General features: G+C 39.4%; 1 protein-coding gene across 2 annotated transcripts in view; it reads right to left on the bottom strand.

Annotated features, from left to right (window-relative positions):
* The window catches only part of LOC111152682 (ceramide synthase 3), a 120,619-nt gene that overhangs the window by 37,271 nt on the left and 66,497 nt on the right, over nt 1-16,851 (bottom strand). For both annotated transcript variants that reach the window (XM_022511249.1, XM_022511248.1), the window contains 5 exons: nt 14,426-14,483; nt 13,411-13,461; nt 9,058-9,150; nt 5,327-5,455; nt 1,805-1,911 (listed from right to left, as the gene is read on the bottom strand). In XM_022511249.1, coding sequence (XP_022366957.1) covers nt 1,805-1,911; nt 5,327-5,455; nt 9,058-9,150; nt 13,411-13,461; nt 14,426-14,483 — 438 coding nt within the window. The remainder of the gene's footprint in view (nt 1-1,804; nt 1,912-5,326; nt 5,456-9,057; nt 9,151-13,410; nt 13,462-14,425; nt 14,484-16,851) is intronic.

Raw genomic sequence — 16,851 nt, 5'->3', positions numbered from 1 at the left:
GCCATAGTAATAATCAATAAATGTTGTCATTTTAAGAGAGAGGTCTGCAAACTAAGGCCTGGTGATAAAATCAGGCCTGCGACCTGTTTTTCTCTGGCCTGTGAGCTCAGCTGGGTTTGGTACATTTTTGAAGGGTTGTAAATGAAACGAAACAAAGGAATAGTATGTGACAGCGACCATAGGCAGCCCTTAAAGCTGAAAATAGCTCTTCTGTGGCCTTTTACAAAAAAAAACCCTTGTTCAACACTGTCTTAAGCCATCAAGTTTTTAGATTGTTTACTATGTAGTAACAGATAAACCAGAAAACATGGTACTTCTGGAACATAAGAAGAGACCATCGGTGGGCAAATGCTGGATTTATGGCATCATAAAAGTCACACTGAAAAGCCATAATTCAACTATTACCCGAAAGTCAACACTATCAGTATCCGCTATCATATAATATTACAAGTTCACAAACACATGCGCTCAATCAAAGCAAAAGTGAGGGTAATGTGATTCATCAACCAAGGAGAATATTATAAATGTTGTGTCTCAGATTTGATTCTAGATTAAATTTCAAATTCTTAGAGACTTATTAATAACTTTAATAAACGTAGCTGGCATTTGCCAATCCTTACTATGTTCTGGACACAATTCTGAACTGTTTCATATGTATTACTTCATTTAAGCCTGTGACAACAATTACTTCCATTTTACAGATGAGGAAACTGAGACCCAGGGAAATGACCTAACATGTCCAAGATTATACAGGTCATAAGTGTGGAGCCAGGATTTGAATCTAGGCCTGACTAGCATCCATGAACGTAATTACCACACTAAGCTGCTCCTCTCTAGAAAATGTCTAAGTAAGACACTGGTCTTGGTTTAAGCATGTAGCTGGCTTCCATAGGGAAGTCTGGCCAGACTTCCCTGCAGGCTAGTCAAGGGTGCCGTTCACTCATTAGGAATCAGGTCTGGAACCTACATTCCTTCTCTTTCCCCTGGGACCTAGGATCTTCAGCAACACCAACCCTACTTTTCTGTTGAGAGGATATGAAACTATAGACCAGCACCCCAAAATGGGTCATTATAAGTTCTTTCTTCCAAACTATCAAAGACTTCCTCACACTTCTTCATTTCCTATCAATCAACATATGGAAAATTATGCTTGCTAAAGGAATGACTGTCAGAGGAGACACAATATCAGTTCTTCACTGCCAGCCCTTGGCTAAACAAAATCAAAAGGCTGATCAAGAGCCAATCAATATGGAAAGGATATCCAGACCATTGTTAAGACCAATCAGTGATCATGGAAAATGAAATCATTATCGGTTTTCTCATCTGTGAAGTAGGAGTGATAAGACCTCTATCTATGATTTGTTGTATAGACTGGAGCCAAGATATACAAAGGGCCTCATCCAGTGTCTGGCGTTCAATTAATGGTGGCTATATTTATTATATTTTTTTTAACATAGAACATGTCTCTCTTTCAAAGAGCCGGTGATTGACCAATGACAGTTCAATGAATAAAGGGAAAAGCTGTTAAACACAAAGAAAGATCCACATTCATGAAACAAAACATAGAGTAAGAATTGCTGTTTACCCATCAGGTTGCACATTTTTGACCTCCCTTTATCATAAGCTTTTCCACATTGGAAGGTGTTGTTTTAATTATTCATAAAAATGCCCCCCTCCCTTTATTTTCTCCGACTGAACTTGGCACAAACAACCAGGCATCAATGTAGGAAAGAGACTTCAACAACGTGCCAAGGCCACCTCAGCATGGTGACCAAAGGCACGACACAGCCCCCTGTTTACTCACCAGAAGGGAAAGATAATGAGGCGGCTGATGAAAAATATGGTAGAGAAGATGAGAAACAGGGTGTTACAGGTTTGCTTCCATCCAGCATAAGAAAACATCTTAGCAGACTGAAAATAAAAAAAAGCAATTGCATTCAGATAAAGTGATGTTAGAATAAAATTCTTAAATTAAATATTTATAAATGATATGATGTCCAGGATTTGGTTCAAAGTGGTCTCTGTGTGGGGGGGTGGGGGAGAGGGATGGATGGGGAAATGGGCGAAAAAAGGCTGGCCACACTGACTACTGGTAACACTGGAGGAAAGGGCCACTGGGTCCATTATGCTCTTCTCTTTGTCGTTTGTTTGAAATTTTCCATAATAGACTGTTAAAAAAAAAAAAGATATGTTTAAATGATTGTAATATTATGCCTGTCCCTCACAAGCCCTACAAGTTAGCCCAATGAATGTTAGCATGCATTTCATTGGGGCGCTGATTTATTTTCGCCACTTAATTGATTGGAGAACTGGATTAGAGAAAGGTTAAAATATGAGTGAAGATCTGGGCTGGGCTGGGCTGGGCTGCACACATTGCCATCAAGGCAGCTGACAGAAGGGGCAGAGTGAGGGGGATGCCCTGGGGGCTGTGTCCTGGTTGAAATGAAGTTGCAAGCACTCAATTTTTCCCCATTTATTTTATGCTAGTCTACACTGTCTGTATGGTCTGCATTGAATAAAAGGAATTACAGAAAGTGTTTAATGTGGTAGTAGCAGGTTAATGGATGAGAATTCTCTCTGGCATTATCGAGTGGAGCCCAAGGCTGCATGGGAAGGTATCTGGACTCGTGGGTGGTGGGAGGTGGGTAGGAGTTGCTGAGTGTAGGTCATCCCTCCAGAAGTGTGGTTCAGGTCTGCACAGTTTCAGGACTAAAACTGGTCTGGAAGCTCAAAGCCACTCTAAACCAAGAGAGGCAGCGTACTTCGGGAAGGGTTTTCATGATGTTTTCCATACTCTGCCATATTTACTGTGGGGTAAGGATATGATCAGATTGTGGAGTTCTGGGCGGGGGGCCCAGAAGGCAACAGCCTCAAATGCTGTGACGGAAGGCTAGTCTGCCAAGTGAGTGGGAGATGGGTATAGGGATCTGGGCCAGAAGTTCAGGGTGCTTGGAATGGAGTGTGGGAGTTGTTTGAAGAGTCAGAGGCCGGGCTAGGGTGGCTAGCTAGATGTGCACAGGCAGGAAAGGAGTGCACTTGTGAGGGCAAAGTAGCATTCCTTGGGGTAAGTACACACACAGAATATTCCGGGCTGTGCAATGATGGAGATCGACAGTCACCCTGATCCTTTGCTAAGCATGAGTCAGGATGCTGTTCAAGCACTGGGCCCTGCACCCAAACTTGAACATGGGGGAAACAAGAGGATCAGGAGGAGGCATGAAGAAGACAGAGGTTCCTTCTAAGTCAGAGTTCTAGATGTTGAGGCTGTTTTTCCTTTCCGAGAAAAGGCTAAAAAATGACCCACACCAACTGTCTTGAGGAATATGAAAGATTAATAGTCACCATCTTTAGGAGGGTCTCAACAGGGCCAAAAGTTGTTCCATGTCTGGGTTCAATGAGAACTTGCCCGAGAAGACAACCACAAAAGCCCACTACTCGAGGAAGTTGTGGACCAGGCATCCTTGGAGGATATCAGAAATTGGCCCCTGTGCCATCGCTTCATGGTGCCTCTTCCCAGCTGGTGGAAGGTACTGGCCTTGCTCATTGAATCTCAGGTTAGATCGTGGTTTGTGAATCAGGAATGATTCATGATCATTAACAACATGAGGCTGTTCTCATAGTTTATCTGTGAAGGGACCTCTGAGTCTGACATTTTATTTTCCTTCTGTTTGCTTTTTTTTTTTTTTTTTTCACCTAAGAACCTCAGAACATTTTCCAACAGTAATGAGCTAAACTTCATGATATACCCTAAGGAGCAGATATGACTTCTCATATTACCACCGAGGACAGAAAACAAAGAATTAAGTGATTTGCCCCGTCACCTAGGGAGTCATAGTATGTCAGGGATGGGGTCGGGGAGAGTGGGCAGGGACAACCCAGAGCTTATTCCCAGTCTCCACATCTAAATCCCTTTTAACAACACAATGAAGCTATTTTTACAATGAATACACACCAAAGGCTAGAGTGCTTAAAATCAACAGAGTAGCATCAAGTTCTTAAGTCATGGCCAATGTGGTCTTCATTACAGGCAGGGTTACCGAGATACGATCAGAGGCGTTGGTAATTATAACAGATATGACTACATTGAGATAACAACACATGGGAAAACTGGCACAATCCTTCTTCTGCTAAGCCATTTGCTGCCCTGAATAATCTTGGCCTTTGGAATGAGATTTACATGTCTAATGCCAATTACACAGAAGAAACAAAATTCTGTACACTTTTAATATTTTAACAGTAGCCAGTGGCTTTGAAATGGCTTCAAATGACTTCTGGTTACATCTAGAACAGGGTTTAGCGAACTACCGTCCAGCCAATGGGCTAAAGGTAGTCACTCTGTAAGGATGGGTTTCACATTTTTAAAAGGGTATGAGAAAAGAAAAAGCAAGCAATCAGAAAAGAAGATGATATGGCAAGAGATTCTACAGTGCCCACAAAATTGATTTACTATCTGGCCCTTCACCAGAAAGTTCGGTGAACCCTGATCTAGAAGAACAAGATGCTATCAAATTGAATTTCTCCCATTCCAACTTACATTCAGCTATTAACCCTTCAAAAGGCAATCCTGCACACGAGATGGGCAAGCATTATTTTCCTCGGCTTCATTATAAGTGAAGGTATTTAGAGGACAAACTTATGGCTCTGGAAAATGCCTAAGTACAGCAGGAGAGCTGGTGGGCAAGAGGGCTGCTGGGTCACTGCCTCGGGGCAAACAGGAACCAATACATAACAGAGACCAGTAGAGAAAACAATCCTAATTTGCTTTGTTGCTCCTGTTGTGTGTTGTTTGGGACAAGGAAGACTCTTGTTTTAATGTCCCCTGCTCCAAAACATTCTTCCCTTAGGAAATAAATGCCACTTGAAGAAACATCAGCTCTCGTTCTTTAAAGCTGGAGGAGGATCCCTGTCTGGCCAGTGTGACCCTTCAATGGGTATTTGGCTTTGGCTTAAGTCAATATATGGTACCATCCAACGTTAAGAATCCATAAAGCCACAAATCCACATTTTCCTTTTAAACGATTAGAGCTCATTCCTTCCTCAAGTTATCTCACCTTACTTCCTGAGCTAGTATCTGCAGGCAACTTGTACAGGTGGAATCCCATGGGTTAACCTCTCTCGAGTACCGTGGAGAAGACTGGAGACTAAACACTAAAAGCTTTCATTTCTCTAAGCTTGAAGGACCCGAGGACCCAGAGACATCCTCAGACTTTGGGTGTTTTCAGGACAGGGAGCCTTGCTAAATTACTCCCAGACCGTTCTTCCAGCGAGGAGTTCCAGAAACCCAGGACATGGTATTGTTATTACTTTTTTAATGGCAAACGTTTACCTCCAGCCAAATGTCAGCCACATCATGCACAATCATCACGAGGGTCCCACTGCGAATATAATTAGCGCACCAAGAGAAGCTCATCAAACTAAGAGCAGCCAGGTGGTGGATGACATGAGCTAGAAAATCCTACAAAATGAGAGGAAAATAGAAGCTATTAGGCAAATGCAGTTATTTCCTAATCATTGGAAGTGCTAACAACAATAACAATAATAATAATATTTTTCAAAAAACAACTTTTAAAATTAACATATAATGTATTATTTGCTTCAGGGGTACAGGTCTGTGAATCATCAGTCTTACACAATTCACAGCACTCACATAGTACATACCATCCCCAAAGTCCATCACCCAGCCACCCTCTCCCTACTGCCCCACCCGCAAGCAGTCAGTTTGTTTCCTGAGATTAAGAGTCTCTTATGGTTTGTCTCCCTCCCCAGTCCCATCTTGTTTCATTTTTTTTCCCTCCCTTCCCCCCACAGCCCCTTACCCTGCCTCTCAAATTCCTCATATCAAAGAGATCATATAATAATTGTCTTTCTCTGATTGACTTATTTCACTCAGCATAATACCTTCTAGTTCCAACCATGTCATGGCAAATGGCAAGATTTCACAAAAAACCAACAACTTACATCTGAATGTTTTGAAATTTGTAAAATGCTTTCACTTTGATTCTTAAACACAATCCTTGTGAGGGAACTAACACATGTTATCCTCACTGATGAAGTCACTTACATTTGGGACAGCGCTGAATAGTTGTCATCTAACTCCTAACATCTGCTGTTCTTTCCACTGCCCCACAATGGATAGACATACACACACATGCATGCACACACACACACACACACCATATACATACACACACATTCCTGTGTATATTTACATTTATCCTTTATTCTCTAATTCCAAAAAGGGAAAAAGACAGATATACAATATATTAAAATTATACAACCATTAAAATAAGAGTTACCACATAGGAAACAAGTAACAAATGAAAGGACAACACTACCAATCCTGGGCTAAAGGAAGCTACCACAATCAAGGATAAAAACTTAAACATTTTCTGCAAACAACATATACAAACAGTGGGCAAGTACACAAAGGCACTCAACCCTCATTAGTTGTCAGGAAAATGTAAATCAAAACCACCATGAGATACCGCTTCATCCCCACCATGATAGCTATAATAAAAATGATGAACTCTAACAAGTGTTGGCAAGGACGTGGAAAGACTGGAATGCTTGTATGGTGCTGGGAGGAATGTAAAATGGTGCAGCACCTTTGGCAGTTGCCCAAAAGGTTAAATATAGAATTATCATACAAGCCAGCAATTCTACTGGAAGAAATACAAATAATGTCCATGCAAAATATGTCCATGCAAAAACTTGTATATGAATGCTCATATTCCATTATTCCCAAGAGACAACAAAGAAAACATCCCAAATAGCCATCAAGTAGTAAACAGGTAAAATAAAATGCGATCTATCCATACCATGGGCAGTTATTTAGCAATTAAAGGGAATGAAGGACTGATAACACACTTCCACATGAATGAACCTTGAAGACATTATGTTAAGTGAAAGTACCAGACACAAAAAAACCATATATTATGATTCAGCTTATTTATATGAAATATACAGTATTGGCAAATCCATAGAGATGGAAAGTAGGTCAGTGGGTTGCCTAGGGCAAGAGAAGTTAGGAGAAATGGGGAATGACTGCAAAAAGGGTCAGGATATCTTTGGGGGCCGGTGACAAAATATTCTAAAAATGACTGGCAGTAACTGTGGACATGCTCGAAACCAATGAATTACGCACTGTCAGTGACCGCCTTGTACAGTGTGCAGAGACCTCGAGAAGGATGTTTAAGAAAAAAACTTAAAGATTTCAGTTTCCTCATAGCCGAAGTAAAAGAGTAAACATGATACTACTAATAATGGCCCAACTTACTGAGCACTTACTGTATACCAGGAAGTGCTTTGTATGGGTTAATTTTCACAACAACCAGAGAAGATGGAAACTATTTTTAGCTCCATTTTACAGATGAGGAAATCAAGTTTAGGGAGTCTGGTCAGCTAGCCTGAGATGTTAGTGAGTGGTGAACCCAAAGTTTCAAACCTGGGCATTCTGACTCCAGAGTCCATGCTTTACCCACCTTCCAAAAATTTTTGTCTCTGAAGATATGTATTTACAAAATATATGACATCTATATATATTTAGTTTTTAAAAAGGTACCCAATGCCCTTGTTAGTAAAGAGAAACCAACTACTGTAAACTCAGAGGGATCGTTATAACCTTGACCCACCTTAGTATATCTTTGAAGACCTTTTAAAAGGGGATTATTTTTAATTCTCTCCCTTGAAAAAATGACTCAAACAATTAAATTTAGGTGTATTCTTCGCCCAGGCTAAAATTAATGGCAGTTCATCTACAGCTATGATTGAGTTTTATGGAAAAGGAGATTATTTTTATCAGACTTTTACATAAGATATTCTTACACTTACATTCTTTCTTTTTTTAAGATTTTATTTATTTATTTGACAGACAGAGATCACAAGTAGGCAGAGAGAGATGGGGAAGCAGGCTCCCTGCTGAGCAGAGAGCCCGATGTGGGGCTCGATCCCAGAACCCTGGGATCATGACCCGAGCCAAAGGCAGAGGCTTAACGCACTGAGCCACCCAGGTGCCCCTCTTATACTTACATTCTATAAGTTTTCTCCTCTTCACTACAGTGGATTGAGCCCTTTAGGTGATAGATGGGGCACACCATCACACACCCAAACATTTAACCAAGCTGGCTTGGTCTTATCTCCTTAATACTGAGTTCAACTTAACTTTATCACACAAATTTTCCCACAAACTGACTTTGTAAATAGAGTGTAGCATATGGAGGTATATGCCAAGAGTATTTATTATTTGATCTGAATTGCTAACATACATGATAAAATCTTGTGATTACATTGAGAATCTAATAGGATTTTCTGTAGCAGCAAATGGTTCCTAAAACGGCCTCACTTTGTTAACTCAGAGGATACATTTTTTTAGCATGCCTGTGGCTCAATTTCCCTACATCTAAAGCAAAGCCAAGCATGCCCAAGGTTTCCTCCTAAAAATCTTAGATGAATTAAGGACAACATGTATTTGAAGTCCTTGAACACATCAAAAAATTACATGTGGCTGCAGAATTAAAACTACTAGCACCTGTACTGAAGAACAGCAATTGTTTAAACCCAAAGGACAAAACAGACCACATAAAGGAGAGTTCTCTTCTTGCCAAACAAGAGTGGAGCTTCCAAGTGGAAGGGTCTAGAATGCTTTACTGCAAATACTTACTGAGGCTCCAAAGCATGAGCAGGATTTGCACCGTTCTATAAAATGCAAAAAGGCTAGGAATTGAAACTAAATACAGCTAACAATACAATGTAAAGATTAGGATTGGGGATGGGAGGGGTGACAATTTTTGAAAAAGTAGATAAATTAGCTTTGTAAATAAGGTGTTTACCTAGAGGCACCTGGGTGGCTCAGTTGGTTAAGCGTCTGACTCTTGGTTTAAGCTCAGGTCATGATCTCGGGGTCCTGAGATTGAGCCCCATATCTGGCTCTGCACTCAGCACAGTCTGCGTAGGATTCTCTTTCCCTCTCCCTCTGCAGCACCCCCCACCCTGCTTGCTCTCTCCTGAGCACCCCCACCCATAAATAAATCTTAAAAACAAACAATAAAAGATACTTACCTTCCTCTTAACATCAGAGCCAAGGCTAAATATCAGAGACCAATAAAAACTCATCTCCAAAATGTAGTACCAGTACTGGGACGGCAGCAAGGGCTAAGGAAAATGACAGTATTCACTACTTTAGTATTACTGTATAAATGACTCATTTTAAGGCATTAAACTTTTGTTTATACCTATTTATGTTCCACAGAATTCCCCACAATGGTGATGCTTTAAGATTTCGATTTCTGAGGGACATCTCGGGGGCACAGCTGGTTTAGAGTCCAATTCTTAGTTTTAGCTCAGGTGATGATTTCAAGATCATGAAATGGAGTCCCTCCTCAGGGTCCAGGCTCAGCACAGAGTCTGTTTAAGTTTCTCTCTCCTTCTGCCCCTCCCTCTCTCTGTCTCTCTCTTTCTCCCTCACTTAAACAAAGTTTAAAAAAGATTTCAACTTCTGAGAAGGAATCAAAGATAATATTTCAAGGCATTTTATTTCTGAAAGGGTAGACAAGCATTCCAAAATAAAGTTAAGGGGTTTTTTTTGAAAGTTAATAAAGCTACAATGTGTAATTGCCTTATGTTGACCAAAAGTTAAATTAGGGAAAACAAATTAAAAACTCTTTACTTAAGAGTATTGGCAGGTCTGTTCTGCTATTTCCACAGTTTACCTGGTTTCATGTTTCTTGAATACTACTCAAAATCTGATATCCTAACTTCTCTACTGGTGACAGCTAGTAATCAGAATTGGCCTGTTCTCAAATGAGGCAATAATAAAATATATACAACTATTTCAGTACTCTAAAAATGTCTTCTCAAAAAAAAAAATAAAATTTCTATATCTAGGAGTTTCCTTAATAATTTTATACTGTGTGGGTGGGTGCTTATTTTAGCTAAGTTAAAATATTATATTACTTGGTGTGATGGACTGTTACATCAATGCCTCCAATGAATTTCACCTTCTGATACTCATAATGGCATAGTCTTCTCCTACATGACCATGAACTTGATCTTGGGCTTTGGTGAAGGGAGAATAAGCAAATATAAGGCAAGCAGAGACTTCATAAGCACCAGGTAAGAAACCTGAGCTATCTTGCTGATAAGAACAAAGTAGATTAAGAGTCACTTATGGTTTGTCTCCCTCCCAATCCCATCTTGTTTCATTTACTCTTCTCCTACCCCCTTAACCCCCCATGTTGCATCTCCTCTCCCTCATATCAGGGAGATCATATGATAGTTGTCTTTCTCCGATTGACTTATTTCGCTAAGCATGATACCCTCTAGTTCCATCCACGTCATCGCAAATGGCAAAAACAAACTGAGGGTTGATGGGGGGAGGGGGGTTGGGGGGGTAGGGTTACGGACATTGGGAAGGGTATGTGCTATGCTGAGTGCTGTGAAGTGTGTAAACCTGGCGATTCACAGACCTGTACCCCTGGGGATAAAAATATATTATATGTTTATAAAAAAATAAAATTAAAAAAAAAAGAACAAAGTAGAGAATCAAGGTACACACTGCCAAAAGTATGAATGAGGACACCAGGGACATAAGCCGCCCCCTAGACAGCCTACCAACTGACTGAAAATACATGCATTGATTCATTTAACACTACCTGGAGCAAAAGGAACTGTTCAGTTGGACCCAACCCAAATTATTAACCCAACTCATTAGCAAATAAATGCTTGTTGTTTTAAGGCACTGCATTGGTGTTGGTTTGTTATTACCAGTAAATAACGGATATACCTGAGTTCAGAGTAATTTGGAGGAGAATAAGAAGATTGGAGTTTGACCTACATAATGTCCAAATATCTTACAGTCTAACCTTCTTTGATTGTCTAATACTGAAGCTAACACATTAAAAGGGATAATTTTCTGGTCAAATGATCATCCTTGATAAGGCTATAAGAGAATGAGTTTTTGTTTTCTTTTGTGTTAAACAAGCATGTATGAGACTAACTCTCCTAGTGAGAACTGAAAAAGGATCTGGGTAAGATGCATTAAAAATATCTCTGCAAATGCATCAAAGAGCAACCAAGGTACCCAGAATCTGTGAAGCTAAGATTTCAAAGAGAGATGCATTAAAAATGAATCCTTTATTTCTAGTGGATCCTTAATCCAAGAAGTTCCATAGATCCTAAGTGGGATAAATTCAAAGAAAACCACACGTGTGTATAGCATCAGTCAGCATTTGCCAGTTTATAAGCAGTATGGAGTCCAGAGACTGAGAAACAGAAAAAGTTAAACAGGACTTCTGGCAACTTCATGGTGCTAGGATGCAAACTGGTATCAGGTTCAGCCAAAGAAAAAGAGTCCTGGTAAACCCTGTAATCTTTTATTCAAATCACTAGGAAAACACCCTAGGAATATGGATAAGTTGTAAACACATCTGCCCTCAAAAGACTGGAATCCACATTGAATCAGCTTGATCACACATAAAATGAAAGTGATTTGTCTCTACTCTAATGAGTAGAAGTGAAAGTATTTCTTCTCAAGAGGAAGATAGTATCCTGAGCATCTATAATTTTTCATATACAATATCTATTACTCAATCAAAAGTCATCAAGCATAAGGAGACAAGAATACAAAAAGAGAACAGACCCATAGGTGATCAAGACATTGGATTCCTCAGACTTGGACTTTCAAATAACTTTAAAAACTTGGTTAAAATGTGGAAAATTTCAGTAGAGAAATGGAATCCAGTATAAAAGGAGTTAAGTGAAAATTTGAGAAGTGAAAAACATAATAACTAAAATTTAGAATTCAAGAGATGTGTTTTCACAGCAGTTTTAGACACTGTATTAAAGGCAGCAACAAACTAGAGGATATGAAAATAGAATATATCCAGATCTGTGAAGGGTCTGAGATTTTATCTTATTTGCGAGATAGCTTGCCACAGTTTCATGGGGGCTGATTGAAGATCTGAGACTCCTGGGTCAGAGGTAAAGGATAGCATATTATTCACAGTAATAGTTGTCAGAGTATCAATATTTGGGACAAGTCTCCCATCTGAACTCATACAGGCCTAAGCAAAAAGTGTCAGATGACATCTGCACATAGCATGGGTTGTATTACAAGAGAGGAACCCTGAGTGAGGAAGGATTTCTACCTTCCAAGTTTGTCTGCTATACAAACATCCTTACAAAGATAGTACAGAACAAAAGGAAGACAGGGCTTCACTTCATAAGACATGTAAAAATGCAAGAAATCCATGGAGAATTGTCTCCCAAAAGACTTAAAGCTCAGAGAAGCAAGAGGATGGAAAATATTGGAAAAAATATAAGAGACATGTGGGACCTAGTGTAAACATCTAGCCTATTAGTACATATGTAATTGAATTTCCAGAAAGAGAAGAGAGAGAGAAAGGATCAAAAGCAATGGCTGAGAATTTTCTAAAACTGACTGAAGATATCATGCCACAGATTCAAGAGGTTCTATGGACATTAGGCAGCATAAAGTCAAAGAAGACCACATTTATGCATATCATAATAAAACCTAAAAGACAAAGACAAGGTATTGAAATCAGTCAGAGAAAATAAGACATTCTGTTCAAAGAAGCAAAAATAAAACTGACAACTGAATTCTTAAAGAAAACAATGGGATCCAGAAGGCAATGGAATGCCATTTTCAAAGTGCTAAAGGAAAGTCATTGCTAACCTAGAATTCTATACCCAGCAAAAATATCCTTTAAAAAATGAAGGCAAAGTGGTAACATTTCAGAAAAGCAAACCAAAGGGACATCTTTGGCCAGAAGGATAATCATCCCAGATGGAAGCATGGGAAAGCAGGATACAAGGTTGAGCTTGGAGATGGAAATCTGATTTACAAAACAGTAATAGCAATGACTTGTAGGGTTTTAAATATTCGAAGGAGGAGGGTATATGAATAATTCTATGAAGAGTTCTCATGAACTTTCGGTGACTGGAAAGAAGTAAGAGCACTAATTTTTATTAGACTCCAGTAATTCAAAAATGCATATGGTAATCTCTAGGATAATTACTGGAAGAATAAAAGGATGAAGCTATTATAAAGGAAGAAATGGAATAATAATTTTTTCAAAAATTTGACTGTCCTATAAAAAAATTGAGAAGAGAGTATAATAAAAGGAAATGCACCAGGTATTACAAACAGAAAATAAATTGTAAGGTAGGAGATTTAAACTCAAATATGTAATTGCATTAACCATAAACAGACTAAAGGAACAGCACGAGTGATAGGTAAATAAGGAATAAGAATGAGTAAGCTCTGGTAGAGAAAGAGCTGAAGGACTGCACATATGTGGACAGAGAGTAGGAAGGGGACTTGGGCCTAACTCAGGGAACAGTTTGAGGGCCCCAACATTGAAAGAAGGGAGGACTGTATCAGAAGGGACTTACCTGCTTGGGATAGCCATTCCACACCTCCCACAGGTCATATACCCAAGGTTTCTGAAAAAAACAAGGGACCAAGAGAGAAAAAATTAGTTTGTCAGCATCAAAGGCTGATTTCAGCAGAAAATATAAGCTCTTTCTCATGTCACTGTTGTTTCTGCTGCACCTCTCTCTGTTGGTATTTATACATGTCCCCATATAATATGCCTGGGATACTCACGACTTCTAGTGAATCTGGGACCACACAGTGCTGTCTTGCACAGGAAATTATTCAGGTGGCTCAGTCAGTTGAGCATCTGCCTTCAGCTCAGGTCATGGTGTCGGGGTCCTGGGATCGAGCCCCACATTGGGCTCCCTGATCAATGGGGAACTGGCTTCTCCCTCTCCCTCTGCTCCTCCCCTGGTTCTTTTTCTCTCTCTCTCTCTCACTTTCTTTCTCTCAAATAAATAAAATCTTTTAAAAAAATCTTTTTTTAAAAAAAAGGAAATATTCAACTTACTATGTAGTTTATACATCACTTAATGAGGTAATCGTTTAGTAACTCTTTAAACAGACAATGCAAAGGTCATATGGTAAGGGAAGATTTCTGATGAGTGAGTACCGAGTCTTGACGGTATTTTGTATGGGCCTGGATGGGATTCGGCAGGTGGAGGTAGAGGTGGGAAGGACAAGACATTTCTGGCAGAGGGGTAAAATGGGCTAAAATCCAAAACTGAGATATACCAAGTATGTTCAGTGGATTGTTAAGAGTCCAGGGTCATTGGCACAGGGGTCATGTGAGTGGAAGAGATTGGGTTTCAGACTAGGTTAGGTTTCAGACTTATGTTTGCAAATTCAATGCTTAACAAAGGCTTTGAAAGGCAGACTGAGGGGTTATGAATTCTCTAGACATTCATGTGATTTTAAAAGCATGAAAGCTGGTTAACCTACTGAGAACCTTATTTCATGAGGAATTCACAGGCAGTGATTTTTAAAATTAAAGACAAATTCCCATCAAAGAATATCAGAGAGACAACTTACATCGTAAAGAAAGACAATTCCAGCCACAGTAATCATTAAGTAAAACGCAAATCTCCAGCTGCCAAAAGAAAGAAAGATCTGGTAAAGGTGACTGACATTTGAGGAGAAATACGTTTGGAATGACAGTGTCTGGAAAGAATGCACGGGCGAATCTAATCTGATATCCTGACTCTGCCCCTTGTCTGATGGCTGTAATTGTAGGGAAATCGCTTAAACTTGGGAAGTCTTCACGTCTTCACATATAAAATGGGAATGACAAAACTCACCTCAAAATGTAAAAAGAATCGAGGCTAATTAGTAAAGTATTGATCACAGTGCCTGGTATGAAGCAAGCATTAACTAGTGGGGACAACTATTACTCCTGTTTGTATTATGCCTGACACACAATAGACCCAGTTCCTGGTACACAATGGACAATGGTTTGACATTAGTTTTAATCAAATCCTTTATTTTATCCCCACTTAAGTCCCAGTGAAAAGGTTTCCATGCAGCCAGACTTAGTCTTGTCTCTGAAAAGCAGACTTCGAAGGAAAAAAAATATTTTTCTCACGTATGGAGAAAGACCTATAGATTAAGAGATTCAAAAGACTACCAACCCACTATACTGCATGGGTTTTATTAAGATCCTGGTTCAAACAAACAAACTGTAAAGAAAATTGTGAGTTAATCAAGAATATTTACTATTATTAAAGGTTTTTTTAAAAGATTTTTTTATTTGAGAGAGAGAGAGAGGGCACAAGCAGGAGGAGGGGGAAAGGGGCAGAGGGAGGGACAAGCAGACTGCCCACTGAGCGCAGAGTCCAACACCAGGCTCGATCTCACAGCCCTGAGAGCACGACCAGAGCCGAAACCAAGAGTCTGTCCATTTAACCAACTGAGCCACCCAGGCACCAGTTATTAAAGATTTTTTTTAAGTATGATATTGGTATTGCAATTTTGTTTAAAATACAGTCCTTACTTCTTACAGATACATACAAAAATATTTACAGTAAAATCATACAATGGCTGATATCTGTGTCAAAAGCAATTTTCAGTAATACTTGGATGAAGGTGGTCAAAAGGAACATACTCTGGGTTACAGGCTAAATAAGTCCTGGGATGTAATGTACAGAGTGGTGACTAGAGTTGACACTGCTGTATGGCATGTTTAAAAGATGCTAAGTGAGTTGATCCTCAAGTTCTCATCACAAGGAGAAAAAAACACTTTTTTCCTTTTTGTACGCTAACTAAATTCACTGCGGCAATTAATTCACGATATACGGAAATCCAACCGTCACGCTGTATGCCTTAAACTTACAAAGTGACGTATGTCAACTATATCGCAATTTAAGTGGCAGAAAAAAAAATTTATCCACAGAAACAGTCTTTTGGGGGGTGAGGGGGGGACACAGATGACACAGGATTGCCATCAACTGGTGATAATTAAACACGATGATGGGTACATAGCACACAGAATGCCTTATATCAGTTTTTCAGCTTTTGTGTATGTTTATAACTTTGCAAAGTAAAGTTGCAAAAAAAAAAAGGTATGGCTATTTTATTTCATGATGCTGAACCAACAATAATATTAAAAATAATATTTGTTGGGGTGCGTGGGTGTCTCAATGGGTTAAGTGTCTGCCTTTGGCTCAGGTCACGATCCCAGGGTCCTGGGACAGAGCCTAGAGTCCAACTCCCTGCTCAGTGGGGAGTCTGCTTCTCCCTCTCCCTCTGCTCCTTTCTCTGCTCATGCCCTCTCTCAAATAAAATCTTAAAATTAATAATAATAATAATAATAATAATAATAATGTTTTTCCTTATTCTTGCATAATGCTTTAGAGCATTTTCTTCAATATGCCTGAAAGCTAAGTAAGAAAGAGGAAGGCAGACATAAATCCCCCTTTTTTTTTTTTAAAAAAAGAGTAACATATAAATTGAAAATTTGTGTATCTTAATTGTGAAGTCAAAATTCAAGTAGTTTTGTTGAATTTTCTACTAGGTTGCTTTTCTTCTTATAGTTGAGTTATAATCATTCTTTTTTCTAGATACAAGTCCTTTGTCAAATATACCTATTGGGACATTTTTTCCCATTCTATATTTTCTCTTTTTGTTTTCTTCTTTTTTTCCTTTCTAAAGAAAATTTTTTTTCAGTGTTTCAAAATTCATTGTTTAGGCACCACACCCAGTGCTCCAGGCAATACGTGCCCTCCTTAATACCCACCATCAGACTCACCCAACCCCATTTTGTAGATGGACAGTCAGGCTCATCAAAGGCAAAACCAGTTCCCCAGCTCCCACACCTAAGCAGGTAACACAGCTGAGGCTGAGGGCAGGTCTCCGGACTCTGAAGCTAGTGGTTCTTCCTGAACATTGTCTTGCCTACAGGCTGGATGATCATCTTTCTTCCTGGCTTGTTTTGATAGAAAAAAAAAGTAGGGTCCCAGTCT

This window comes from Enhydra lutris, unplaced genomic scaffold (genome assembly GCF_002288905.1).
Source record: "Enhydra lutris kenyoni isolate GAN:26980312 unplaced genomic scaffold, ASM228890v2 scaffoldscaffold29, whole genome shotgun sequence".
Lineage (NCBI taxonomy): Eukaryota > Metazoa > Chordata > Mammalia > Carnivora > Mustelidae > Enhydra > Enhydra lutris.
The sequence above is the reverse complement of the archived record's forward strand: the minus strand, read 5'-3'. Positions and strand labels throughout refer to the sequence as shown.